At 41.4% G+C, this 27,940-nt stretch overlaps 1 protein-coding gene across 2 annotated transcripts in view; it reads right to left on the bottom strand.

Annotated features, from left to right (window-relative positions):
* LOC115946939 (myelin-oligodendrocyte glycoprotein-like) overlaps positions 1-27,490 on the bottom strand; it is a 36,790-nt gene extending 9,300 nt beyond the window's left edge. For both annotated transcript variants that reach the window (XM_031051462.2, XM_031051463.2), the window contains exons 1-3: positions 27,367-27,490; positions 4,329-4,411; positions 3,867-3,919 (exon numbers count right to left, since the gene is read on the bottom strand). In XM_031051462.2, the coding sequence (XP_030907322.2) occupies positions 3,867-3,919; positions 4,329-4,342 (67 nt within the window). In that variant the 5' untranslated portion in view covers positions 4,343-4,411; positions 27,367-27,490. The remainder of the gene's footprint in view (positions 1-3,866; positions 3,920-4,328; positions 4,412-27,366) is intronic.
* Positions 27,491-27,940: the final 450 nt, after the last annotated feature.

The following is a 27,940-nucleotide window of genomic DNA, read 5'->3' as shown; positions in this document are numbered from 1 at the left end:
TTGAATCTCTCCAAAGAGGGAGATTCCTTGACTGCCCTGGGCACCTGACCCAGTGCTCTGCCACCCTCAACATAAAGAAGTTCTTCCTTGTGTTGAGGTGAAACTTCTTGTGTTTTAGTTTATGGCCATTGCTCCTTGTCCTGTCACTGGGCACCACTGAAACGAGTCTGGCACCATCCTCTTGGCACCCACCTTTGAGATATTTATATGCACTAATTAGATCCCCTCTTAGTCTGTTCTTCTGTAGACTAAACAGGCCCAGCTCCCATGATGTCTCCTCACAAGAGAGATGCTCCAGACCCCTGATCATCCTTGTGGCTTCCACTGGACCCTCTCCAGTAGCTCCAGCAGTAGTACTGAGGAGCCCATCACTGAACACAGTTCTCCAGATGTGGCCTCACCAGGGTTGAGTAAAGGAAGAGGATCACCTCCCTTGACCTGCTGGCAACACTCCTACTGATGCACCCAAGGATACTATTATTCCTCCTGGCTGCAGTGGCACACTACTGGCTCATAGTCAACTTGTCACCAACCGATACTGCCAGGTCCTTCTCAGCTGAGCTGACCATTAGGTCAGCCTCCAACCTATACTGGTACTTGGGGTTCTTCCTCCCCAGGTGCAGTACCCTACACCTGGGTGAGAGAAACAAATGTTCTCAGTCACAGCATAGTAATTCGTGTTTCAGGCCTGTGCATATATTGGGCTAAAGCCCAAAGAGAGTCTCAGTTCCCTTTTGCAGTCACTGACACCAGCCAGGGCTCAGCTTATTACATACCAGGACTTCTGTTTCTATATTAATCAGTGTCTGTTTTGAGGCTTGTCTGGTGTCACATTGTGTCCATACAGACAGATGTAAAAGCAGAAGGGAAAGTATAATTCATAAAGGTAAATCATGGACCCAAATGTCTTCAATTATATCACCAAACATCTGCTTTCCTTCGGTTTTCAGATTTTTTCAGCTGAAAATCACCATCTGCTTTTGCCCAACAATGTAAACTTTCGGCTGAAAAATCACATCTCCATGGTGGTGTATCAAAAATAGTAAACCAATTGTTCATCAGATACAGACAACTGAGTATTTCTGGTGGTTGGTAGAAGGAGATTTCCCTTACTGTGTGGAGAGCTCAACTGTTTTCAGACCGTATCAGTTGCTGACCAGGTTTTGCTTCTTGAGAGGAATCAGAATTACAACAATAACCAAACAGGGTCTTATTTTATTTATAGTAAAGTTTGGCATCCACTGCACTGTACCTTTAATGCCACAGCACATATGACTGTGCTTCCCAAGCAGACTGCTTCAGCCTTGCAATTAGTGACATACCCAGGCTGTTAGCTGTAATTGGCACACCTAGAAGGGCCACCAACACCTGAAGGAGAGCGGGGAGCAGCTTGAGAGCCATCCCTGAGCTATTTGGGCCTGGGGAGCTGAGGAAGGCTGAGCTCAGCAGAGTCTTTCTGAAACAATGCCATGTCTGAAAGCAACTGCAGTTATGGCTGGCCATGGTTTTAGCTAGCCACAGCAGGGAGGTGAGGGTGCCTGAGGCTGCTGCAAGTGTTTTGAAAGCTCTGGAAGAAGTGATCCTCCCAAAGAGCTTTCTGGTGGGAAGAGTCCTGTTCACAGGATGCCCTCAGGAGAGAAAGTGCTTGCATCATGTGGTGTTGCACATGGATGAAGAACAGATTATCCTGAAATCCACAAAACTAGTGACTTTATTTAGAAAAATGAACAATAAGTATTTGCGTAATGACCAAAAGGAGGGAGAGGGCTGGTCCTATCTCCTGATCAGAGTAATTTCTAAATTTGATACTGGTTTTAGAAGTGTATCTATTTGCTTTTTGACTCTTTATTCTTTTTGCCAAGATGGAGAACAGTGGTGCCCAACATGACCCTTCCCTTCCTGTATGATACAATGTACAAACCTTGTAACACTTATGATGACTCTTAATACCTTCAGCTGGTAAAACCAGGGCAGCAGGAGGCACAAAAGGAAGCACAACTGCAGTTGCCTGGGGCAAGAACAGGTGACTGGAATCTGTCTGTAATGAGTAATTTAACAGAGCCTACAGCTGAATGAGGTCTTTTGTTGATGGGAAGAACAGACTTCTGGGTACAAGTCAAATAAATGTCCTTATGGAAGCCAGTTCTGGGAAGTAAAATGTAATGCTGAAGATAGTTGATGCTGTGCTAAACTTCTTGTTGAGGTTATTGATGTGCTAGGGAGGTATGGTAGCAGAGAGTTGCCTGGCCAGAAGCAGTTGTGCAGTGGTGATGGTGGCAGTTGCTGCTGGGGCGTATGGAGCAGAAGTGGTACTCATCTGATCTACCTGGTAAGCTTTGCATGTGGAAGGTGCAGTGTTTTACCTTGGAAAAAATGTGGGTTGCCACACAGCTTATTGTGGTTGGGAAAATGAAATGTAAAGTAAGATGAGTTTATTTTGTGGTTTTATTTTTTAATTGGGTGCTTTAAATATTGTCCAAATGTTTAAGGCTCTCCAAGTGGAGTGTGCTAATTTAATCAGACCATAAGACTCTTATAACAAGGAAATGCTGCTGTTTGGTGTCTAAAGTGTGGTGCGGGGGAACTTGTAATGACTGGGCTTTCTTGTTTTTCCCTGCTTTCCCCACAGAGATGATCTAGAGTAATCATGTTTATTTATTAATTATATATTGCGTGTACCAGAGGAATCTGGGATGCCAGTAGGCAATCTAGGGTTTATGCCTTGTAGAAGAAGGCCTGAAAGTGGAAAGCTCTTGAGTGTGTGTCTGTAGATCACTCTGGTGATACCAGTGCCGTTCTGACATCAGTAATTTAATAGTGGAAGTGATGGGTTAAGCAAGAAAATGTTCTGGTGTTAGAAACAAGGTAACAGGGAATTTCTTGTATCTCTGAGTACTTAAGAGTTCAAACTGGAATATGTTAGCCTGACAAGGTAGAGTTCTGTGGCTTCTCGCCACCTTATGTCTCACCCATATGCAAAAGTATTTTAGGGAGGGGTAGAGGGCTGTTTGCAATCCCAGTTGCTTGCTCAGAAACACTGAACTCGAGCTCTCCTATTTTAGGGAAGAGGGAGAAAAAGAGTCAAGGGCAGTCACTTAAACGCTTGCAGTTGCACTCAGCTACCAAAAGGGCACATCTTGAGTGGCAACAGACTCATCACACTGATCTGTGGAAACACATGCATGTTTTACCTAAAAATGTCAGTTGTACTCCTGGTAGAGAGAGAGAGAGAGACTAGTTCCAAAAGAAGCATAACCTCCTGAACCACTGCAGTGCTTGGTAAACTTGAGGCATTTATGAGCAAATAGTGTTTAAACCACATACAGAAGACTTAATATTGCTGAATGTAAGCCTCAGATAAGGAAATTACAGGGAGTTGCTCTGAGGCTTGTAGAAACTCCCTCACCTGCACATAGTAGTGTACCTTGTTCTATGTGATGTCAGAAACACAGTGCTGCTAGAACTTTGTGGAGCAAGTGCAAAGATTCAGGCAGAGAGGTTGGTGCTGGGATCTGGTCCTTTCACTACCTGGTTATGCCTATAGCAAACCCAGTACCTTAACGTCTAACTGCCTTGCATCATCATAAATTATGAAATTCCAAGTCTTTCTTAACGTTGTGGAAATGCTAGGGTATTTTTAAAAATGTGGGCAGGATAAACTTCATAGGTTAAGATTTGTGAACCTGGAACACCTTAACCTTGAAACCACTTCTTTCAGATAGAGGTTTATCTGAAGGTTATTACCTGTAAGCAAACCTTGGACTGTGATAAAATAAGTTCAAAGAAAAGCATGCATTTGTTCAGCATTCTCAGTTTGTGCATTCACATATAAACGCTTTCTAGATGTGTTGTTATAGTATATTTACCTCTGGGTAGAGACGCAAACAGTAAGCAGGCAACCATCCAGAGAGCAGCCTCCCTAATAAAGTGAGAGAGAGAGAAATTCCAAATGCTTTGTTAGAATGCCAAAGCAGAAATCAAAGACCTTTTCTCTGGCATAATTTATGCTCTGCTTCACAGCTCCCTCATCTGTGAAGGGAACTTGGATACCAAACTGAGATGGGTTAGAAACCCTGTCTTGTTTCATTATCTAATCTTGGTGTGGATTGTATCTCTTGGTTGTAGATCCGAGGTTTCTCAATGGTTGTAATGGGATGGTGCTTCAGTCACACACCCATACTTCCTGCTTGTGTTCTCATGTGGACAAAATCACTTGCATATATGTAGTCATAGTTTGCTTTCAAGATTATTTTCTATTGGTAATTAAATGAAGTTTCATCTGCCTCCAAACTTCAGCTGTGTTGTGGAACTGGAAAAACGCAGCTTACCATTTCATTTTCATGGTTTCCTAGCCCTTAGGAATCCCTTCTTGTCACAAGCTTTACCAGGCACTCCAGCTGCTCTTCTGTCTCTGCAAAAGAGTGAAAGGCTCTTTATTTTTGTTGCCACAGGCATTTCTCCAGAAGGGAATAGGGTATTCACTAGTACTTTGTTTGCTGATTCAGTTTGTTTTCTTTCACTCTGTGGGTATAATACAAGTAATGTATTTTTATACACAGTATATATAATATTAGGTATATACAGCAGGGTGTATATACTCTGTGTAATGTAATAATGTATTCAGAACATATTTATTTTTATGTGTAGGATGGATGCGTATCAGAAGCTGTGTACTGACTAGCCCTCAGCTTTCAGCATAGTGAAGGGGTTCTTCTCCAGAGGCTGCTGAGATCAATGAAGGTTCTGAAACCTAATGGCTATATTATTTATCAACAGGTGTGGATGCCATTCCTCAGACTATCAAATACTGTCCAAGCTGCACATCTACTAGCAAAATGCAGACTAACTACTAATAAGCCTATAAGGGAAATGCTACTTAAAAGTAGAGCTGTTTCTCTGAGGAGGCTGTTAAATCTTAGCCAAGGCCCATTTTCTGCTGTGGTAGCTCTGCCTGGGGAAGGTGCTGGTGCTATTCTCCTGCCTATTGCTCCTGGTGCAATGGTGCTTGCTGGGCTGAGCAAGACTTGAGAGATGGATTTCTGTGTCTCCTCTCCTCATGGCCAAGCCCTAGTTATGTTTCATTTACCAGCATCTTCCTGATACTCAGTGAAAGCCATTTGCTGTCTTTGGCTTCTCTGACATTAAAAATAACATGTCCTGCATGTTTTTAACTAACTAACCCTGTGGCTGCCTACCTCCCTATTGTAATGTTTATTGTTTCAAGTAAGGTATAAGCTGATGCAATTTATCCATATGTGTTTTCTTTCTTCCTGGCTTTTGTAAATGAAACTGTGGGTATACCCACTCTCTCTGTAGGTAGGAGTGCTTATGATATTTCCCTATGCAGAAAGAATTACAGATTTGGTAGGTGTGGCCAGCAGGCAGGTATGACCTGAAAATTGGAGCTCCTAGAAGTGATGTCATTCTTCTGAAGAGTCAATCATTTTCTAACAGCTTTGATTCCGACTCAAGAACTACATACGGTCATTGTTCCAGCGCACCTTGTTTGCATCTCCAGGTTTTGCTGGCTTACTCCCACAGAGTCCCTGCGGGACTTCTGGTTCTTGCAAATGCCTGTATAAAAGCCTTGGATGAGGGAGGGAAGGGGAATTAGAGCTGAAATGCCAAACTGCATCTGAATTGCATGTGAATGTTGAGATCTCTTGCCAGCCACGTGCTTTTATTACTTCCCTACTGAAGTTTAAGCTTGTGCATAAAAAAGGAGCAAGGTAGGTCTTGTTTTAGGAAGCAGCATCTAACAGCAGGAGTGTTTCAGATTTGTCTAGCTGGGGCATGTGACCTTTCATTTAGTTTAACTCCAGTGCTGTTTAGTTGAAAGAGCTTTTATTCCCCCCCCCACCCCCCCCACCCCCCCCAGACTGGGAGGATTCTGCTTGGAACAGAAATGTTTACACAGAGCCTCCGGGAGGATTGTTCTTGGCACATTAAATCAGAGATCTGTTCCCATCTGTGCAATTCAGATGGAGTAAGATGTTTCAGTCACTGCATGGATCAGCATTTAAATTATCTATTTGATATTTGACATCACTCTTTTTTTGTCCTTTTTTATTTTTTTTTAGGTGCTGGTTTAAACAAAATGTAAGTTTAGGAAGCTAACAAGTAATTTTTTCTTCAAACTTTTTCAAATGTAAATGTTGATTTGCCTACTGTCCATTATAATCTGACAAAGGAATTATTTAAGACTTACTTTTCAGAGATTAAAACAATTAACTGAATAAGGCTTTGCTATGAAGAATCAGTTCCTGAAGAACTAAAATACTAATAACTCTTTAACACACTAACCTACCTGAAATAATGAAGGCATGTGATGTAATTAAATTGCCTGATGAAATGCAAAAACTATGAACTTCTTGGCAATGTCTCTGTCATTCAGCTTTTGTCATGAGTGAGATTATTTACTAAACAAGTTAGCTCAGCCTGCAATGCAAATTAATCAAGTAGGCAAGTAACCAAATGTTCCCAGTGCCTGTAGAATAGCAGGACTTTGTGTCCCAAAGTAAATTCACTCAAGTTCTTTCTTTCCAGTGCATGAGGGGCAGGGATGAGAGGGCCTAAATACTACTCTTGAAGGCTTTGTGCTCTTAGAGTGCTAAAATTCTCGCTTTAAAGTGAGTTAAAAAAATGTATTTTTTGCAAATGTTCGGTTAACCCTGGAAATAGTGTTGCTATGGTATATTAGAGATATTCCCCTGTGAACAGCTCTCCTGGTTAGGACAGCTGGAGTGGCAGGAGGGGAAAATGCTGTGGGTAGAGATGGTTTGCATGAGCTAGGGGTCCATGTTGTGTGCAGATGTTTCCTTGGTGTTTTCTTCTTTCTTTGTTCTTGCCATAAACCTTGCTCTGAATTCTGTGAGCAGCTGTTTGATCATCAAGAATGGTGCAGCTGGAGGATGATCACGGCAGCAGTTCTGGTGGCTGAGGAGACATGTTATGGTACTAGAAAACTCAGTTGGTTTCAGTGATCAGTCCAGCAATGGCTTGTAACCACAGTGTACCTGTATACTTTCATAGAATCCTAGAATAGTTAGGATTGGAAAGGACCTTAAGATCATCTAGTTCCACCCCCCTGCAAAAGTCTGGGATTTAGGACAGAAAAGACCTGGGAACTGATAATCTAGGGAAGGATTGTGAGATGCTGTTATGGGATGATGGCTGAGGTGTGGAGGGAGATGCTGAGCTGGAACCCTTTTGACACAGAAGAGATACTTTTGTGTGGTGGTCACAAAGTGTGGCACTGATTTAAGTTGTGAACTAAGTGGATGTGACAATCTGGATGTTATGTTGAAGCGATTGATAGGCTTGCCAACTCTTCTGCTTCATTAGCCAGCCTCCAGCACTGGCTGAGTAATATAGGTAATGTAGCCTGGTACTGACTGAATGGTGATACAAGCTGGGACAGGCACCAGCTGCAGAAAATGCCAGTAATTCTGAGAGGATTAGCCAAAATCACTTAGCAGATGAATGAGGGCCACTGCCAAGAAGGAAACTGCTTGTTTAACACCTGGCAAAGCTTTGTAGCTTAGTAACTGATATAATTTCTCCAAGTGTTGTTTCCCTCCCCCTTACCTTCACAATGCCTTTGGCTTCTGAGAACAGACTTATGAGAGCTGACTTGTTACTGGTGCTTATAGGAAGATGGGTGAATATTTCTCCCTGACTTTGTGAAATCCTGAAAGTGTCCCAAGGAGAGAAATGTTGCCTGTAACCACACAGTCCTTTTACCTTTAGGCAAAAGCTAATTGCAAGCTAATGAGTGATCTCATAAGTGGAAATTATGGTCTGTTTTCTTAGCGAAAGTTCTTATGATGCAACAGTCTGTACTGAAACTGGATGATTGCTTCTGGTCTTATCTGAAAGCAACCTTTAAGCAAAATGAGGGATTATTGAGAGACACATCCTATAATTAGTTCAAGGAAAGATATTTAAGATATCTTAGTGAGGGACATGCTGGCATGTATCAAAAAATTACAAAGGCTTTCTCTTTTAGTGTTTTAGATTTTGAAATTAATTACCCTGATTTGAAAACAATTTTCTGGGCATTTGTGAACAGTGGCAGGTAGTGCTTCCATAATTAATAGCTGTGTGATTCGTCCCCTCAGCTCAAAGCCATGGACAGAAGTGCCCTTTGCCTCCTGGGAGACTGTCTGGAGCTTTAGACTGCAAAATGTGCTGTGGTGGTAGCTGAATCTTGGGTTAGGATCCCATCTTTAGGTGCACTGTTGCCAACCTCATGCAGTTGTGAATGTGCCTGGTCTGCTTTTCATGTTTGTTTTGGCAGAGTTTATAGCTGTTTAAAACTTCCTGAAGGTGTTATTTGTTGTGCACTGGGGTGTTCTGTACTCTGTCCATGTTTCCCTCTCCCCACCCTGTGCTCCAGATATACCACCTATGCTGTGGAGGTGGAATGGTTAATAGAGCAATGTCTGGGCTTTCTTGTTTCCCTATGCTGCTCTAACTTCCTGTATTTGAGGTTTAGCATGGGACACAGTCATTCTCTGGGGACTGAAAGATTGTTATCGAATGCACATCTAATATGAAAAGTTATTCCTTCTCAAAGGATGAATGAGTGATGGTGTGTGACTTCTCAGTAGAAGGCTGTACCTCATACATAGTACTGCAGTGGGAACTTATACACCTTCCTTGGCTTTGAATAAATAGTTTTTTTGTGAGGAGGAGTTTATCCACACGTACAGAAATGAAACATGTTGGGGAAACGGAAGTTACAATTTATATTTGTTCAGAGTTTCCAGGATTAAAACACAAATATCTTTCCAATGGTTTGGAGGAAAACAGCAAAAATCTGAATGTCTGGCCAAAAAGAGGGTGAATGGATGAGGGAACTGAGTGTACCCTCAGCAAGTTCGCTGATGACATTAAACTAGGAGGAGTGGCTGACACACCAGAAGGCTGTGCTGCCATTCAGCGAGACCTGGACAGGCTGGAGAGTTGGGCAGGAGAAACTTGATGAAATTCAACAAGGGCAAGTGTAGAGTCTTGTATCTGGGGAAGAACAACCCCATGTACCAGTACAGGTTGGGGGTTGAGCTGCTGAAAAGTAGTGAAGGGGAAAGGGACCTGGGGGTCCTGGTGGATAGGATGACCATGAGCCAGCAATGTGCCCTTGTGGCCAAGAAGGCAAATGGCATCCTAGGGTGCATTAGAAAGGATGTGGTTAGTAGGGCAAGAGAGGTTCTCCTCCCCCTCTACTCTGCCTTGGTGAGGCTGCATCTGGAATATTGTGTCCAGTTCTGGGCCCCTCAGTTCAGGAAGGACAGGGAATTGCTTGAAAGAGTCCAGCACAGAGCCACAAAGATGATGAAGGGAGTGGAACACCTCCCTTATGAGGAGAGGCTGAGGGAGCTGGGTCTCTTTAGCTTGGAGGAGACTGAGGGGTGACCTCATCAGTGTTTACAAATATGTAAAGGGTGGGTGTCAGGATGATGGAGCTAGGCTTTTTTCAGTGATATCCAGTGACAGGACAAGGGGCAATGGGTGTAAACTGGAGCATAGGAGGTTCCACGTTATCATCAGGAAGAACTTATTTTACTGTAAGAGTGACAGAGCACTGAACAGGTTGCCCAGGGAGGTTGTGGAATCTCCTACGTTGGAGATATTCAAGGCCCGCCTGGACAAGTTCCTGTGTGATGTACTCTAGGTTACCCTGCTCTTGCAGGGGGGTTGGACTAGATGATCTTTCGAGGTCCCTTCCAACCCTTGGGATTCTGTGGTTCTGTGATATGAGTGAGAATGTTTGATAAACTGGAATGCTCAGGAAACGAAGCTTTATTCTTGATTTCATAATAACCTTTCTAAATAGTTCTGACTAAGCTGAAGTTGTGGCTTTGTGAAATGGGAAGGTTTGGATGGCTCGGGGGACTGATGTTAAATGTGGTATGTTTCATTTCAAGTTTTAGAAGGAAACATGCTCTTGGTATGCAAGTGAGAATTCAGCAGTGATCAAATGATGCTGTAGTCTTCTGGGTGTTCAGTATTTTCATGTTATGTTTCATCTGGTTGAATTCTCAGGCAGTCAAGATTCATTCCTGTCGTATTTCCAGCTGTTGGAGGAATTTTATCTCTACCATCTGCTTGAATCCCTTGTGTGAAGATCAGTCCAGGGACTAGAAGGATATCTGTAGGCAGATCCCAGAAGGATGTTGTATCACTGCTGCCTGTGAGGTCTGTGTTAGGCAGTTTTGCATGGCAAGTGTGTATAATTTTAGTAGCGGACTCTCATTCTATTATTTTAAACCATGTTTTTCTTTTTGCAACAAGACTTTTGTACTGGATTAAGCAGTTAGGCTTTCAAGAGAACGCTGCTGCTGGCAGGAAGGTGCATTTGTGTTTTTCTTGGGAACTTTTCTGATTTGGGGAGCAATTTCTAACCTCTAAATCCTTAGCAAGTGTTCTCAGCCCCACCTATCCCTGTCTTGCAGATTATGAATCCTCCTGAGTTTCTGAGCACTGCACATTTGACACTGTCCAGTGGAAGCTCAGACAGCACAGGCTAAGCTGCATAAGGTGTATCTCATCCTTTGTCTGCGTTTGTGCTTACTGGTGAGACATCACTGTCTGTGGCTGGTGGTGTGTGGTGATCTTGTGCCATTTCAACTTCTGAAGAGAAACCAAAAGGCCACTGTTCCTTTTTGTAATGGCTTTCTGGCAGCTTCCCTAAAAGTTCCTTATTCTCAATTCCTTTTTGCTTTTCTGAGAGTTTCCACTATTCTTCATCTGCCAGTTCTAGCAATGTTTTTTTCTCTTTTCATAAATAAATTCTCAAGAATAGAGTTGCTCTTTCAAGAGATTGCAGTTACCTGAACAAGGCATAGATGTGTGGGTTTTTTTGTTTTGTCTTTTAGAAAGCTTAATATAGCAGCTCACAAGTGACAATGCAGAAAGAGGCAGGTGTTCCTTCAGCTGACTCAATATTGTGTAATATTATTTCTGACTTTGAAGGCAGTTCCTGTCTGAATATCTGCTTCTAGTGCTCTCTGGATGATGTTTTGTCTTATTGTTGCTTTACTCCACAGTACCCATATCTTCAGAGGTAAAATGTTAACATTGAAATAAGGACTTTAACTTTTCATTCCTCACTCTAGGTTTTGTTTTCCTCTGGCATGTGCTCAGTCTGACCCTTATATTAATGACATTACCTGATTCTGGAGCACTCTATTCAACGATCAAACAGCTAAGCTGATGCTTGGATTCACTGATGTGAGGAATCCTGGAGACACTGAGTTAACTGATGTCAGTAAAAATGCTTGTTGGATTAATATAGCACTGCTAAATACTAAGTTCTGAAGTGAATAGTCTAAAGGTAGTTGTGAAAATGAGACCTGTTTTTTAAGAGAGAATCCTATTTGGGTTACTAGTACCACTTTGGAGTAGAGAGCTCAACTTTTTGTGAAAGTGACTCTAGGTGTGTGCCTAATTATTGCCATAAACTCTAATAGGCTCAGTTATTCCTCTTACTGCCTTTGAGTATGCATTAGCTCCTTGCTTGGCCATAAGCTGAGGATAAACTTTTGTAGGCTCTATTGGGGTAGAAAAGAAGATGGGTGAGATAAAGTTATCTTGCTGTCCTTCCTCCGGCCCTTTCAGGTGCCTAAATGACAGCCACATCTTGTTTAGCCAGCATGTCAAGTGATAGAAATCCCTTTATACAGCTCCATATAAACCAGATACTTGCAAGAGGAACCAAAATAGATTGAAATACATTAGAAGGTCTTGCATATAATGGGTGTGACTGTCAGGTATTTCTTCTTGCCCTTCCGTGTCTCTTGTGGCCTTTCCCTCCCACTGTAAGTTGGTTTGCTTTAAAGGGTTTTGTGCTATCTGGATTAGTCATATGCTACGTGAAATGAATCTTTCTCATTGAAGGACTGGATAATCTAATGTTGTTAACTATTACTTGTAGAAACATCCCTACATTGAAACAACTCCAACTGGATTTTTTTGCATCTTCATCGTTCAGAGGGCTGAGCTCCTCAATTTGCATCTGCATTGGAAATCTCATGAGTATTTGAACCCTTCCCTTCCTGCTAAGCTCCTGCAGAGGGACAAGAGCTCCCTGATACATGCACAGCTGCAGATATACAGGGCTGGTTCAGGCTTTTTGGAAAAGCAGGCTAAGGAGAATATTGCTTGCTAGAAGTCATGCAAAGGACAGAGCAGGGCTAGTGGTTAGCAAAGGGACAGGTAACATGCGACACAATCCCCTGCTATTGAGCCATGGACGCTTCAGGAACAGCAGCTGCCTTGTGCTTCCTAGCTTCAGCCAGCCTGCAGCCATCTGGTTCAGGAGGCTGCACAGGGATTTAAGCAAGAGTGTGTTTTGCCTGTTCTGTGCTGCAAATGCTGAAGTAGGTGTGTGGTCTGACCTCTGCTCTCTACCTAGCACCAAGGTTATCTCAGCAGTCTTTGATTTCTTCCCCTGCTAACTGCTGATAAGGCTCAGAAAGCTCATGAATGTGATTTATCTTTGGTCTCCCTCCCATCTGTACAGTGTTTTGGCAGAGTGTAGCCAAAGGGCCATAAAACTTAGGGAGGATATAGCTCAAGAATAATTGAGTTACTGAACACAAAGTTCTTAGAGTATTGAGCTGTTTATATTGTAAAGCTTCAGTGAAGAAAGATACCTTGTTTAAACTGACAGGCTGTCAGCATTTAGTATAATAACTGCATAAATGTTTGCAGTAATGGCTTTGTCTGTCTTGCTCAATATATTATCCATTCTATAAACGTGGGTTTTTTTTGGTTTTGATTTTTTTTTCTCTTTAGTCAGCAGTTATCTTTCACACCAAGCCAGAATTATAAAACCCCCTCAGTAAATGTCATCAGTCCAAAGAAGGAAAGGGGAAAACTCCTTCCCTTTGAACTTTCAAATTTATATAGTGGATAAAGCCTGGTAACAAGAGAGGGAGAAAGGGAAATTCTGGGGGCTTTCCTAGGAAGCAGAAGGGAAACTAATTCAGGCTCAAGAGATTATTTTGAACTGATGAGATAGTATATAAAATATCTTTATTACTTTTGTCCAATGCTTTATCTAGGAAGAAGTCTATTATACTAATGGCAGAGAATTTCCCTTCTCCAAAATTACTTTCCAGTTCAGTACTGGGAGAGCAGGGAAAATCCTAGCCTGCTGATGCTTATTTTTGCTGGCAACAGTTGCCAGCAGTAAGTTGAAGGACCTTCTGGGTTGTGAATCCTCTCTCATCTTAGCTATTTTTCATTTGTGTATTGTAGAAAGCACCTTTCTTCAAAATAAGATGATGTTGTTATTGATGCATATACACAGTTCCACTAACATGCAGTAGTCACTTCGTTTTTTCTTATTAAACCTGTTACTAGACATCTCCTCCCTGACTTGTAACCTTACAGTCAGTTGGATTCATACTTCTTAGTAGGTGAGAAAACCAAGAAAGCTGGATGAAAGGTGAAGTTCAGAAAATACTTATTGCCCTCTAGGAGGGTGTTATGTATTCATTAACAAAGGGGTGAACTTCATGGGTGGGGCTACTTAGTAGCCAATGCTGTTGTAGTTGCTGTATAGGAAATGGAAACACCAGGAATGTGTGTCTGAAAATGAAAGCTCAGGATGCCAGGGTGAGAGTAGAAAAAGAAACTGGGGCTAACTGAAGCTGGTGTAACTTGTCTTGGCTCTTAATCAGAGAATGATGTTAACTTGTGACTGAAATTACTGGGACCTTGCTGAGGATTTGTACACCTAGAAGGCAAGCTGTATGGCAGTGTCTCTCCTCTGAGTAAGAGGAATGACCTGAATTGCATCCTGGTTTGTTTCATTTTTTCCCTACCAGCTGCAAAATGCACTTTGTTTGAACATGATTACAAGCAGCTGTTCATCCTAAAATCTTTACAATCCTAGAACAAATCCTGGGGTTCATTAATAGCATTAATTAATTCATGTTGTAGCTACTGAACTGAAAGGAAATAGTCTCTGAGCTGGTTAGTCTAGGAGCATTGTTCTCTTAAAGTAAATGTGAAAGCATCTGGGTTTTATTTATGTGTTGTTTTTTTGAGGGTTGTTTGTATTTTCTTGTGAACAAACTGCAGTTTGTGAGAGCTTTTTGAAGTGAGAGGAATTGTTTATAGAACAACTTTCCTCAAGAGTGATTCATAACATATACCCATTGCCACCTGTGTCCTAACAAAGCATTTCTGGTATTCCTGCAAGTTCTGGTGGCACCTTTTCTTATGCAAGAAAAAACAGGTAAGTGTGACAAATGTAAGTAACTAAGAAAAGGAAGAGCTATTATCTTCTAAAGGAGCCCATCTTGGTCTTTTCCATAGTTATCCAGTGCAAAGCACAAAGTACTCATGGAATGCTTTGTACTAGTAAAAATATTAAGTCCTAGTGGTTCAAGGACTCTCGAAACCAAAGCAAAAATAAGGCTGACACTTGCTATATACTGCAGGCTTAAAATCACCCCTTTCCTCCCAATGGGATTGCTTTCCTAACCCCTGCTTTTTGAAAATATTTGCAAAGCTGAAGTCTACAGTCTTCTAAGCCTAGCTGTTCTAGTATCTGAGCAGAAAGGTTCTAGTTGTATGAGAATGCTAATGTCCAATTAGCTTCTGTCCATCATAAATAAACATAAGCAGAATCCTAAATAGGGCCTCCTTAAAGTATCTGTAAGCATTTCATGCTTTTTTTACTAAGCTATAAATAATTGTTCCAAGTGGAGAACAGTCATCCATAGAGTTAGTGGGATGTACATACAATATACAACACAGAGTTGTGTTGAGACACTTGAGTTATTTTTCCCATGTGTTGGAGGACTCTAGAATCTTGGCTTGATAACTGAAGTAGAGGTATGTATTGTCTGAAGAAAGTATCTTGACCACTCAGTTTGTGTAAAGAAAAAGTAGGGATTGTAAGTATCTCCTGAAGGCCCTGTATACTCTGGAATGTGCCTGTAGCTTCTTAAAGCTTTCAGGTTTTGTTATTAATGTTTGGTTGAGACCTAGTTCACCCAAATGACTTTATAGTCTGGAGTGCCCATCTCTCAAATGCTCTCAAGGTCTTGTCTCCATATCGTCCCAGCAGCAGAAACTTTTTTCCTGTTATGGATGCAATTGCAATGCATTTCTCTTTTTCTTTTTTTTTTTTTTTTTCTCCCATCTGTAATTGTGACCACACAAGGAGGTGATGGCTTCTTTATAAAGGAGCAAGGTTGGGGTTTGGAAGCAAAGAAAGCAACTCTTCTTTCAAAGCAGTCTGAAAGCTCACTTATGCCTTCTTCCTATAGATACGTTTCTATTCAGAGCTGTGGCACAAGAAAGAAGTGGCATCTTCCCCCTTATCCTTTTCTGGCAATGGTACTCGATTGTTACAGCTCTGTGTGTACACAATTCATTTTAATGCATTGCTTGCACTCTCCTTTAGATCTATGTGGGGAAGGTATTGCAAGATATTTCATTATAGTTAACTGGGCATGTGTCTTGAAGGGGGTGTGTATTCCTTTTTTTGTGGTGGCTCAGAGTCTTGACTTCTCTGACTTCTGGAAACTGTAGGCCTTGATGGAGTTTTAGTGGAAAGTTTTCAGGTGAGAGCTGTTCTTGGCTGAAGTGCTACTCTTCCAGAATTGGAAGATGGCTCTCAGCGTTTCTCTTTTTCTTAAACAAAACCCATTTCCTCCCATTCCTTCTCTTCCCTGTTTCTCCAGTGGACTTCTTTGCAGTAGAAGGATCTCTTCCCCCAAAAGAAAGCAGGGGAATGGTGTAAGATCAAGACACAATTTCTTATGCTTGTCAATGGGCTACAGAGGATGTTGGGGAGAAGAGGGAGGAAATGGGCAAGTGCTTTCCTTGATCACATAAGCCTTTTCTCAAAAAAATGGGTTGTGAACTGTTAATTGCATCTTCATACAATTCACTGATACTGATCTGGAACAGAAAAGGTAAGCCAGTCTTCAAACTTAGCTAATAAAGATGACAACCCAATATGCAAACTGATTATAACTTCCCAGAGCTACATGGAGAATACAAGTCTTAAAAGTTGCTGGTTTTCAAGTGGTCTTTAATTTGCTTTTCTAAGGTGATACAGTTCAGTGATAATGAGGCTCTGGTAGTGAGTTGTCTCATTTCCTCAAAGTGAGCTAACTTCAGGTGTAGCCACATACCCTTTCACTGGCTACTATGTTTAATAATTGCCATTTAAAAGTAGGATGTAGCTGAAAGTAAACTGAACTATTATCTGAAAGCAACTGGATGGTGTTGAGCTTACAGATGCTACCCAGATATCTTGTGTTGTAATAGGTGCTTGGTAGTGTACAATAGGATCATTTTGAGCATTGTTGAGGTATGTCCCTGGACCCAAACAATGTACCTAAAAATGGATCACTAAATCAACTCTGTACCACTCTGCTACAAAGGCAAATTGCTGGCTAGGTAGGCAGGCTACATCTACACTGGGAAAGCAGTGCATGGGTAGCTGCTGTCATCTGTTTTGTAATCAGGAGGCCACCAAACATAACCTTTTTCAATGTCAGGGATACTGAACAGAGCTCTTATGCATGTATGCTGGAAGTGTATTGGTAAGTAATGGAAAGAAAGAGCAGCTTGTGCAAAACCACAAGTTTTCACACTGTGAAAGATCAGCCTGATCTCTGTGGTTCAATATAGGAAAGCCCCTGTGAAAGTTTAGGTAAACTTAGTTTTACAGTACATTTTCAACTAGCCTCAGAACTGGAAGTTGAGAGTGTGAAATGCACATCCCAAATAAGGCTTGCAAATTCAACAGTACATTTCACTGGCCTGCAGTTTTGTTTCTAGGCCTCACCTTTCCCCACTGAGGAGGTAAGCTTTGTGTATGGATGAGATTAACAGCCTTAAGAATGATAGATGCAGTCAATCTAGAGCAAAATCATCTGAAATTGTGTGGGGATTTAGTCCTCCATGATAGGGCTCTGCACTGAGCCCCTGGTTCTGCAAATAGCAATCTCCTTCAGGCACAAGATGCAGCTGCCTATGGCACTAGTCTTCAAGGAGTAGCTGTAGTCTAAGGAAGCAGCAGCCACCAAGGTGGAAGGATTGGCAGCTGCTGTTAAGGAAGAGAATGGTAGAAGATAGAGACAGCTTCTCTGAAATCTTACTTTACCCCTTTCTATCTTTTCCTCCTCTACTTTGCTCTGTAGTAGCAGGGGTGACTGAGCTCTTTCCAAAATGGCAACATTCAGCTTCACTAGTCTTGTTAAGAAGTCTTGACAGCACTCTAGTGAAAGCACCCTTCATGTGACATCTCTCTGCTCTCACCATGCACACTTGTCTCCCTTGAATGCCTGCTTTTCCCATTCAATTGACTAACACCCTATGATATACTTTCTGATGGTAGATTGCATCAGGGTTTTTCACCCTAGGATGATCCTGGCCCAGCAGCTTCTTCTGCAATGGCTGAACAGGCTGCAGCTCCACTAGTTGTGATGTAGTAGGAGCTGGTGTCTACAGTGCTATAACAAATGCACATGCTTTTCTGTACCAATGGCACATTTGTTTTGACCCCCTTCAAGCTCCCGGAGTTGTGCACAAGCAATGAGGCTTTGCATCACTTAGGTAATAACTGTTCTTTGGAAATCCAGGGATATGTGGGTTGGAGCATTAGTGGTTGGATCTGTGTACACACATAATAGCATGTGATGTGCCTTGGAGTATGAAGCGCACAAAGAGGCAATGTGTTGTTCCAGCAATATCAAAAATCAAGGTGTGTGTGAGTGGAAATATCTGATAGTATCACTTCCGATCCTTGGGTATCTTCTCCAAGAGTACTAGAGAGACAATATAATTTAGGAGCCACCCATAACTGAGTAGATGATTAGAACTATGTAGTTTCAAGGCCACTTTTCTCAAATGTTTCTCTGCTCACATGTCCTAGAGGTATGACATAAGCTTTGGGAATCCTAGTTGTGATAATTCCTACAAAATGTTTATTCTCAAGCTTTTCTGATGGTCTCTGCTTTATTGATCTTTTAGGGTGTATATTTACCCAAATAAGAGGCAGAGGCGAGATCTTAGCTTTCTGTCGCATCATACACATTGAGAGCGGTAAACACCAGTCAATAGACCTGGTTTCTGTAGGTAAGAATGATGTATAAAATAACTGAAGGATTTGTTTTTGTATACATTAGATCATTGTTTGTCTTTGGGTTTCTCCAACTAAAAACTGTTACACTTGTTTAAGAAATGACTATTTTCTTTTACTCAGTTCTTGTGGAAGATCCATTTAAAATCATAGCCCAAATACTTTAAAGTACTGTTTATCTGCATGCAGAGGACAGCGGCAGGACTGTATCTGCTCAGGTTCTCCGTCACCTTCTAGTACGCTGTGGATACTTTAGAATTGAAGGTTAAATTGAAGGCTTGTCTGGTCTTGTGCATCTCAAAGTACTTATGAGAGTTTTCTAACAAAGTCAAACCCTCCTTAAGCACAGTATTATTCAATACACAGCTGTTACTGCTAGAGTAAATGATTGAATTTCTGCTTTGCCTTTAGATTCTAAGGGTGCAGACACTCCTAGGGAGATGTCTAAAAAATTTGTAGCTAGGAAGATTTTTGTCATGGTAATTTACCTCTTTGTTTTGTCTTGACAGAGAGAGCAACTGAATAAGTCTTTCTACTGCTGCTGGGAAGATACATATTGCCTGTGGCACCCCTGTTTCCTACAGCTGCGTTGCCTGAGCCCACATTCTCTCTTGCCATTAACCTTTCATGAAAGGAGGTGGTCAAAGCCTGATTTCTGAGTACTTGTGATAATGTATGAGAACACTTGGGGCCTGGGAAATCACTAAGCCTGGTGTCAAAATTTCCTTGATTTGGAAAGACAGTCTTCCTTCTTCCATTTGTATTTGCTTACTAGTAAAACCAGCTGATGCATTCAATGAGAACATATATTGATTGTCTTTGATAATGAGAATGTGGAGATTACCTAACTGCTTACCCAGCTGCATCTTGCTCTTTTAATTGGAGAAGTGTTTAACAGGACTTGCTGTGTAACCTACTACATACCTAGGCCTTACAGGAAAAGGAATGTGATGTCCTGAGATAGGAAAGTACAAAGTGCTAATGGATTAGATATGGCATTGTACTTAGTTTACTGGCAGCTACCAAACATCTTGAGGACTCGTTATAATGCAGACAGAATATTTAATTTGGATCTTTAGAACATTATTAGAAGGCATTAAACATTACTGCTGCCCATTCCATAGACACAAATGCCTGTGAGAATGTGCAATGGAACATGCTCTTTCCCCCCCCTTGCTGACACATTTGACATTTGTGGATTGTTAACTTGTAATTACTAGATGTGATTGGTACTGTGCTTTAACTAGTAACTGTTAAAATAGAAGGATATGGGTTGAGCACAAGGAAGAAGTCACTTGTAGAAAGCACTCAAACTATGTAAACTTTAAATGGCCTAGTTTTGAAGCACATCCTCTGAGCACTCACGGAAATCTTTTCTAGATGTTTACATACTTACGCCAGCAATTCAAGGCCCTTACATCCTTATCCTACTACCAGATGGGATTTGAAGAGCCTCATTAGTTACCTATCTTACAGTGCCTCAGATTTTGAGGACTTCAAAGCTGACCTTGGCACTTCTAGGACTGTTTATTTAGAGGATTGAAATAGGAGTGCTACATGTTGGTCTTTCACAATCCTTCATTCCAGCTCTAAACAGTAATTTGGGAGATGAAGTTGAGGTGGCAGCTGGAGAAGCACAATGAACTCCTTAGAGCAGCTCAGCAGCAGAACACGGAGGTTTTGAGAACTGAAGAAACCATATTTCGAAGCAGTTCAGGGAGGCAAAATGTCTGAGGATTAGTCTTGCAGCCCCCATGCTCTGGAGCCACTCAACATTAAATACTTCCCTGGCCTAAATAGGGGAAGTAAAGGGATATTGTTGCTGATCTGCATTTTGCTGGGAGCAGGTTGATGGTGGTCTTAGCCATGACTTGTGTTATCTCAGCTGTGCCCTATTTCTTAAAGCTGCTCCCCCTAAAAATCTCCTATACTGTGGGCTGAAAATGCTAGGAAGATTGGAGCTGAAGTAACATTTATACACTGCCTGGAGATGACTCTTGACACAAGGAATGTTCCTGGTTAGAAAGTTGTTTATGCCTGCCTCAACATGAAAGTAAGGGAAAACGGGAACCAAGGCAATAAAATTGAATTTTAATCAAGGCTATCCTAACTCAGATCTTTCTCTCCCTTCTGAGGTGTGGAACAGATCTGTAGTTGGGGTAATGACATGCTGCCAACCATGTCAAGCCATCAAAGCTGCCCTGACTTGGATCAGCCTGTGTGTGTCACTTGGCACCTGAAGGAAGATGTTCAATTTGGGCAGTGAAAGCAGAATTCAGGAGACACCTGTAAATCAATATGGTGGTCTCATACTGTGACCACCATGAAACTTGCAACTGTGGTGAGGTACTCAAAGGGTCAAATTAATTGTGTAGCAGAGATAATCTTTGAGGACAGATGATTCCCATGAGGAAATTCAAAGATCCCCCAGGCAGATCTGCCATACAACCCTGCTAGGTCTTTAATTAGGTATTTTGCTTTAGGTCTGAGAAAATTAAGGCTTCATCCAGACTAAAGTGCAGCCACATCCTTGATGCCATAAAAGGAGTCAGAACTCAGCTAGGTGCTGTTGCTCTCCTTTGCATTAATGGACCCTAATTTCGGGCCTGAAAGCTGTTTATGGAGTTAGAATTCCCCAGAGTATACTTACTGGGTGGATGACAGTGCTTTAGCACAAATGAGCACACTCTGTTCTGCTTTGTTGCTCTGTGAGGAGGAGGTAGTAGAATGAGTGTTACAGTGAAGGGACACACATGAGTTTTAGTCACAGATGAAATGCTGGCTATTTCACTTTTTATTTATTTTTCCTAAATAAAAGATGCAGCACAACACAGGTACAGCTCTCATCTCTCATTCCCATCCTTTCAACTGTATGTTGCTGCAATCATTCTTGTCAGGAAACATTCCTTCCTCATACCAAACAGAAAGAAAGATCTAGAAAAGAATGTAAGTTTTGCTGTAGGAGACAGTAGAAGCTCTAGTAGCTTCTACTCTATAGATCCCAGCACACAGGGGCTTCAGATTCCTACTGGGTTATGCTTTGCATTCAGAAATCTCATGGAGAAGTAACTCCAGTGCAGTTGCAGATGTTGGAGCCAGTTTTTAAGCCACCAGTGTGCAGTTTGCTGCCAGCTGAGCAATGTGTGACAGTGTGGGGAACTGGAATAGGCAGCAGTTAGAGTGTGGTTAGCCTATGTCAAACACTGTGCTGCCTGAGGCAGGTGGCTGCAGGCACTGCTAACTACCTGTAACTGCCAGCTGCAAGGAAAACTTAGCTTGCAGCCAGAGTAGTCTGAGCCATTGTTCTCTGTCTGAGTGAGGAGTGCATGGGAGTGAATTAACCATGGAATGGCCCTTGCTGGGTATGTGGTAGAGCTGGAAAAGTGGTGACACTCCCTGTTGCCATCTTTTCTTACTTCTTGGGTTTCACAAATCATATCATCTGCAAGGTTGGAAACAAACTATAAGGTACGACCTTTACCAAGGACTGCCAAGTCCACCACTAAACCACATCACTAAGGGCCTCATCTACATGGTTTTTGAACGTGTCTAGGGATGTTGATACCACTTCCTTGGGCAGCCTGTTCCAATACCTGATCGCCCTTTTGTAAAGAATTTTTTTCTAATATCCAAATGCTTCTAGGAATCTCTTTTATTTTTAATTTTATTGTATTTCCCTTCCTTTGGAAGTCCTAAATGTGTACTTCTTGAGGGGGTGGAGTGGAGGAATGTGTCTATTAGGCAGATTCCTTCATCACAGGTATTTAAGAGGTATGTACTTCTCTGGATAGTGAATTGAATTTGAGCAAGAGAAAATTATCTCTCAGGAAGCAAGAGTTCATGGTAACTACAGGAAATAGTAACTGCAAGATAGGTGTTTTGGTGCAGTTCAGTGGTTTTTGTACTGTTTGCACTAATGGGGAAAAAAGAGGCAATGCCAGCTCCTCTAAAGCTGGGTAGCTATAACATGCAGAGTTTGCAGAGGTACAGTCAGTTTGCATGTATACAAAGTTGCGGAAAGAGAAGTACAGCACCTCCCTGTAGCCTTGTAAATTTACATTTAAAAAAGAACACCCAAATTTTAAGCTGGGCTGCCTCAGCAAGGGAAAATGGGGAGTTCTGGATGCTCTTCCTTTTCCTGATGTCAAGATAAAATAATCCTCTTTTCAGACATGTTAATGATCTGCTTGGCTGTAGTTCAGATAGCTCTCTAACTGGTGACAGCTGATGTTACTCTGGTGGAAAGGAGCTTGAGAGCAAGCTTGCTTTAACAAAAACTTCTGGTTCAGTGTTTAAGCATGTGGCAATGTAGAGCACAGGGGGAACTCAGATGCTAGGAAATGACATCTGGAAAGCTAAACTGTACTTCAAATGCTCTTAGTTGGGAAATACATTTGGACTCTACAACTAACTAACTTTATGAATAAACTAAGGGGAAAAAAAATAGCTGTCTCCATCTTATTGTGCCTAATCTTTCCAGCAGTCTTGAGAGGAATTTGTAAGTGAAATGAAAAAATATGTAAAACTGCACAATAATTATATGCATAAGGAGGTGTGAGAAATACCTGCATACAAAATAAAGTTGTAAAAATTTTGTTTGTAAAAATAATTTAAAGAAAAAACTCTGTGTGCTCTAGATGAATAAGTTGCCTGTTTCCTCCATCTTTCCCACCCTTTGTTAAAGGCCCACTCCTCATTAAAGTTGCACCTTGTAGTGCACCAAACAAAAGTTGTATTACACCAGTAATTTATACAACAAAAGTGAGCTCAATGAAACTTCAGTAAATTGCAGCAACTGAAATGAAAATTCTTGAATCCTTGCAAAAGAAATGATCCTGTGGTTTCATCCACTGCAGGTGCTCTCTTTCTTAGGATGCTACTGAGTGCTTTTCCTGTTACACTGCCTTAATGCCTGCTGCTCGGTAGGAGGGATGGGTGCCTTGAATAGTTTTACTTTCCAGATTTTTATTGTTTTATGGACCCTGTAGCCATAGGTTTTGGTGTTAGCTCTTGATGCCATTTGTAGATCTGTAAAAATGCCATTTTACTTTTCTTTTGAAATTTGCTTGTGCATTTTCCTCTCTGCTAACAGCACATCTGCTGACAGGGCACAGTTGACCCATTTCCGCTTATGCTAAGAATAAAGGGTCCTGAGGATGTGGTAGAGCAAATCATATATGTTCTATCTATGGTTTGCTGGAGTTTAAGCAGAAAGGCTGACAACATGGGTTCAAGACTTTTTCTCCCACCCATACCTGGAAGGAGATGAGTGCTCTGAGACTGCAGCTAAACTGAAGCGATATCTGTTGCCAAAGATGCTGTCATGCTGTAACTAGAAAAGCTGTGGTGGGTTGAGCTTTTCTACCCTGCACAAGGGAATTTTTTTCCTGTGGTTGCTTTGAGAGCAAAACCAAAAAGTGGTAACCCACAGATGGGGGATTAAAAACCCCTATGGCTTTAAGACAGTTGGCACTGGGATGTTATGAAATCTTAACTGAAATTTGTGTGGTCACATCCCTTGTAAGATATTGTGTAATTTCACATGCACAGACTCAAAGCATGTGCTTGGAAATAGTCTAGTTTGGAATCCTTGAGCTAGCTATGCATTTATCATTCTTAAACTGTTTCTGCTGGTGAAGCAGTTGTTTGGAGCAATTTATGTTCCTGGGGGCTGATAGGCACATGGAGACGGCTGCAGTTTAGGATATGTATATGTTGTAGTCCCTCTAGAATAGATAATATTTTCTCCAATTTGTGATTTTTTTTTCTTTTTTTTTAATATTTTTTTAACTTTCTTTACCCCTCTTCTCTTACCTACTCAGCAAACATCTTGAATCAGATAATGACTAAAGAATACATGTTTTCTTCAGTCTTGGGCACTTCCTAGAAGATACTGCTCTGGTACCAGCAGTTTATTTTATTCTGTTACAGATGACTTCAGCAATAGGGAAGGACTGATAGAGAAGTCTGGTGGCTGGAGTCAGTTTAGAAAAAATGAAAATGCAGATACAGTAGGGGGAAAGTCAGCTGAGAGAACAGACAAATCAGGACTTGGCTACAGCAATCAAATGGAGATTTCTTTCAGTGATGCTGAAGGTGGCTCTAGTTTTATTTGTCTGATACTCTGTGAGCAGGGAAGGAAAATTAGAGGAAAAATATGCAGACAAAAAAAAAAACCCAAACCCACCACAATTAAAACCAACCTCTCTCTGTACAGCAATGAACTCAATTAAAAGACCAAGACAGTGTGAATTCTGGTATGCCTCTGTTATATACCATAGGTCGTACAGATGCCTTGTGCCAGGGCTGAGCAGCCAAGGCTGCATGAAAACATGTATCCCTGTGTTGTACTGCTTTGAGCTACTTTTCCAGGCTGGGAGCACCAGAGTCCTGTGAAATGTGGTGGGGAGCTGCAATTAGTAACTTCAGATCAGAGAGGGAATTTATGCCAGTGCAATACTGTGCCAAGAAGGCAGCACTTCTCCAGACCTGGCTAGTACAGGCACCTCTGCACCATGCTTGCTGCAGTCAGGATGTGCGTGAAGGTGCAGAGGTGTTGTTTTAAAGACAAATGGGCAGGCATGAACAGAAAATCAATGTCTGCATCTCTTTGAGGCTCAAGTTGCTTTGGAAAATCTGCAGTGTATATGCATCTTCACATGTCACTGTAAGTTGTCTGTGTTCAATAGGATTTCATTGAGTATATATTCACATACAGTGTGTGTATGTGTTTAATGGACTGTGTCAGAAATGTATCCATTGTTCAGAGGATAGTTCATATTTAATTTTTTTCCTCTCCTCCCTCCTTTCTCTCACCTGTTGAAACAAAGCCCTGTTCATCCATATGTGCCTGCAGTGTTCTGTTGCCTGGACTGCCACCTTCTGTGTATATTTAGGAATGCTTAGCTTCCATAGGGAGTGGCTGGCACTATAGGCACCTTGTCCTGAGTAGGAGGGAAGGCTGTCACACAGTTCCGAAAAGGAACTAGGGGTGTGAGACAAACAAGCTCAACTTTTTGAAAGGATTCTTAAATACTAACCACAGGAGCATAGTTGGGTTGGAAGGGACTCTTATTGATCATCTAGTTCTAGCTCCTCTGCATGGGCAGGTTGCTCAAAACCCCATCCAGTCTTTCCTTGAACACTTCCAGCACTGGGAAAGCCACAATTTCTCTGGACAACCTGTTCCAGTGCCTCACCACCCTCATGATAAAGAATAGCTTTATGTCTAATCTAAATCTACCCTCTTTCAGTTTAAAACCATTGCCCCTTTTCCTAACGCTACAGGCCCTGGTAAAATGTCTATTTCTGTATTTCTTATAAGCTCCTTTTAGGTACTTAAAGGCTATGAGGTTTCCCCAGAACCTTCTCCATGCTGACCAACCCCAGCTCTCTCAGCCTGGCTTCAGAGGAGAGGTGCTCCAGCACTGACCATTTTTGTTGATCTCCTTGGGATCTGTTCCAACAGATTCATGTCTGTTTCACATAGCACTAAGCTGTAGATGCCATTTGCAAAGACATGGCACAAAGAGGCCAACAAGCCCCCTAAAAAAAGTTACTGCACTGTTGTGCATGTCGGTTTTTTTTTTTTTAGTTTCTTTTTTCTTTTTCTTTTTGATTACATGAGTTGTTTGGTTTGGTATTTGCGTCTTTTCAGAAGTAAAAGAAGTACGTCCCATCCTGTCTCAGGTTATGTTCTCCCTGCTCTCTCGAGTGACTTTTCTGGCAGACAAAATGTACAACAGTGGTGACTGCCACTAAAAGATCAGTCTCTTGAAGGTATCCAATCTCATTTTAGGACTTTCATAACTGGCAACAGCATATTGGAGGTTTTATTTGTAGTGCTCATCTTGGTAAATATTTCAGTAGCCTTGCATTACAAGAGGGTTTGGAGATGAGTTTCCTACTGCCTCCTCTTCCTTTCTAGAAATAACTAATTTATCTAGAAAGAAAAATCTGTGCTGATAATCTGCCTTTTACATTATTTACATTTGTGTTATCAAATTAAACTCAAAACAGTGGCAAGGTTTTTTTTTTTGATTTATGAGAACTGAAATCTATAATTTTGTTGTTTCACTGCTTGCTCTGGATTCAGTTTTAGTCAACTGGTAAAATGTTTCTGTCAATTTAGCCTTCAAAAAGGCAAAGTTGTCTGTTATGAGTCGACTCTTGAGGTTCCAAGGTCACACAGAAGAGGTATGAGAAAATGGGTTTTGTGACATAAGTTGCTTTGTACTTTTGCAAAGAGTCTCTGTTCTACCTTCCTCTCTCCCTATGTTACACTGTTTGGTGCAGTTCCTTCTGAAGAATGGTAAGAATAAAAATAGATTTAAAATTAAAAAAAAAATGTTTTAAGTGCTCTGCTGTAGGGACTGGGCTGTACACCTGTAGCTGTAATAATTTTAATTCACCTGATCTAAAACTTCCATCAAAACTGCATGGCAACATGTTTTTCTGAAACCTACTTGTGCAGCAATATCTTCTTGTTTTTCAAAGTTGACAAACTGTAATAGAAACTGTGGTGACTGAAGGCTTGGGGAAATCCTCCTATGCAGTTGCTTGACCTCTTTCTTATCTTTTCACTCTTGCACTTGATTTCTTCACTAGCTGCTAACTGAGATCTCGGGTTGTGTCCAGCACTCACTTTGTGACTGTTGTCTGTTGCTTGGTACAATGGGACACCTCATCTTTCTCACATGGGGTTTTGTAGCTGCTGCTATCTACTGTCAGCTTGTAAACAGTGACCATTCAGTACGTGAAATGTTGAGCAGGGTTTCGGTTTTGGTGTGGCTAGTATGCTATGTAACTTTTCGGAGGTTTTTCTCTTACTCAGCTGACGTTTTGAGGCAATGTGTGATAAATTATTTTCAGCCTAGTGTTTGTTCTTTGAACTTCACTAAACTGAAACTCCCTGTTCAGTTGCTTTTCAGTCAGTTTAATGACTGAAGTCATTAATGTTTAGTATCAGTTTAACAACCAAAGAAAAGCAAAAAAGATAAAAGAGCGAAGGGGAGTGGGGTTAGAGATAAAACATTTTAACTGGGAAACCTTTCAATACCTTTTTTTCCCTCTCTAGCAAGCTGCAACTTACGGCAAAGAAAACAAGCCAAATCTTGTTTCTTTTTCATTTTTTCTATGTCTACATTAGCTGAAACAATTATAAAATACCTAAACTGAAAAGTTGTAGGACATATAATACAGTTTCAGCACTTTCTAGTACAAGACAGAAAACTTGATCTTTTACTTACTTATGTGGAGTCTCTCAGTATCCTGTCTGAATGTGCTGAGACTTCAAACATGCTGCTGCGAGGAGATTCTGCCTTGAATGAGGAAATGCTGAAGCAGGGCAGGATGTGGAGCAATGACTCATACCAACTGCTGCATCTCTTGACTAAGGAGTAGAAGAATACTGACTGTGCTCACTGTAGCATTCTTGGGTGACGTAAGAACATGCTAACTACCACTCTACCAGTAGTAAAAGCTCAAGAATATTTAATATTTCACCTGTCATCTTTTCTCAAACTTTAGCTGCTTATGATAATGCAACATTCTGGTATTGCAGTCCTTCCTAGGAGGACTATCTACCTTTTATCTGATATAGCATATGCCCCTGTTAAGAACGTGCCATTTGACAATGTTCAAAATAGGGATTTTGGTAGTGCTTCTGAAACACCTCTTGCCTCTTAGCTCAAGCAGGCACTTGAGGCTTGAATTGGTTCTTTCTCCAAGGAAAAGAAAATGCTGCTTCTTACATGAATGTTAGTTAAAACTAATTGAGTTTAGTGTCTTGTACACCTGAACACAGAAGCTATTGCCTGCAGT

This window comes from Melopsittacus undulatus, chromosome 2, assembly GCF_012275295.1.
Source record: "Melopsittacus undulatus isolate bMelUnd1 chromosome 2, bMelUnd1.mat.Z, whole genome shotgun sequence".
In the NCBI taxonomy this organism is placed as follows: Eukaryota; Metazoa; Chordata; class Aves; order Psittaciformes; family Psittaculidae; genus Melopsittacus; species Melopsittacus undulatus.
Note: the sequence above shows the minus strand (reverse complement) of the source record. Positions and strands in the feature narration are given on the sequence as shown.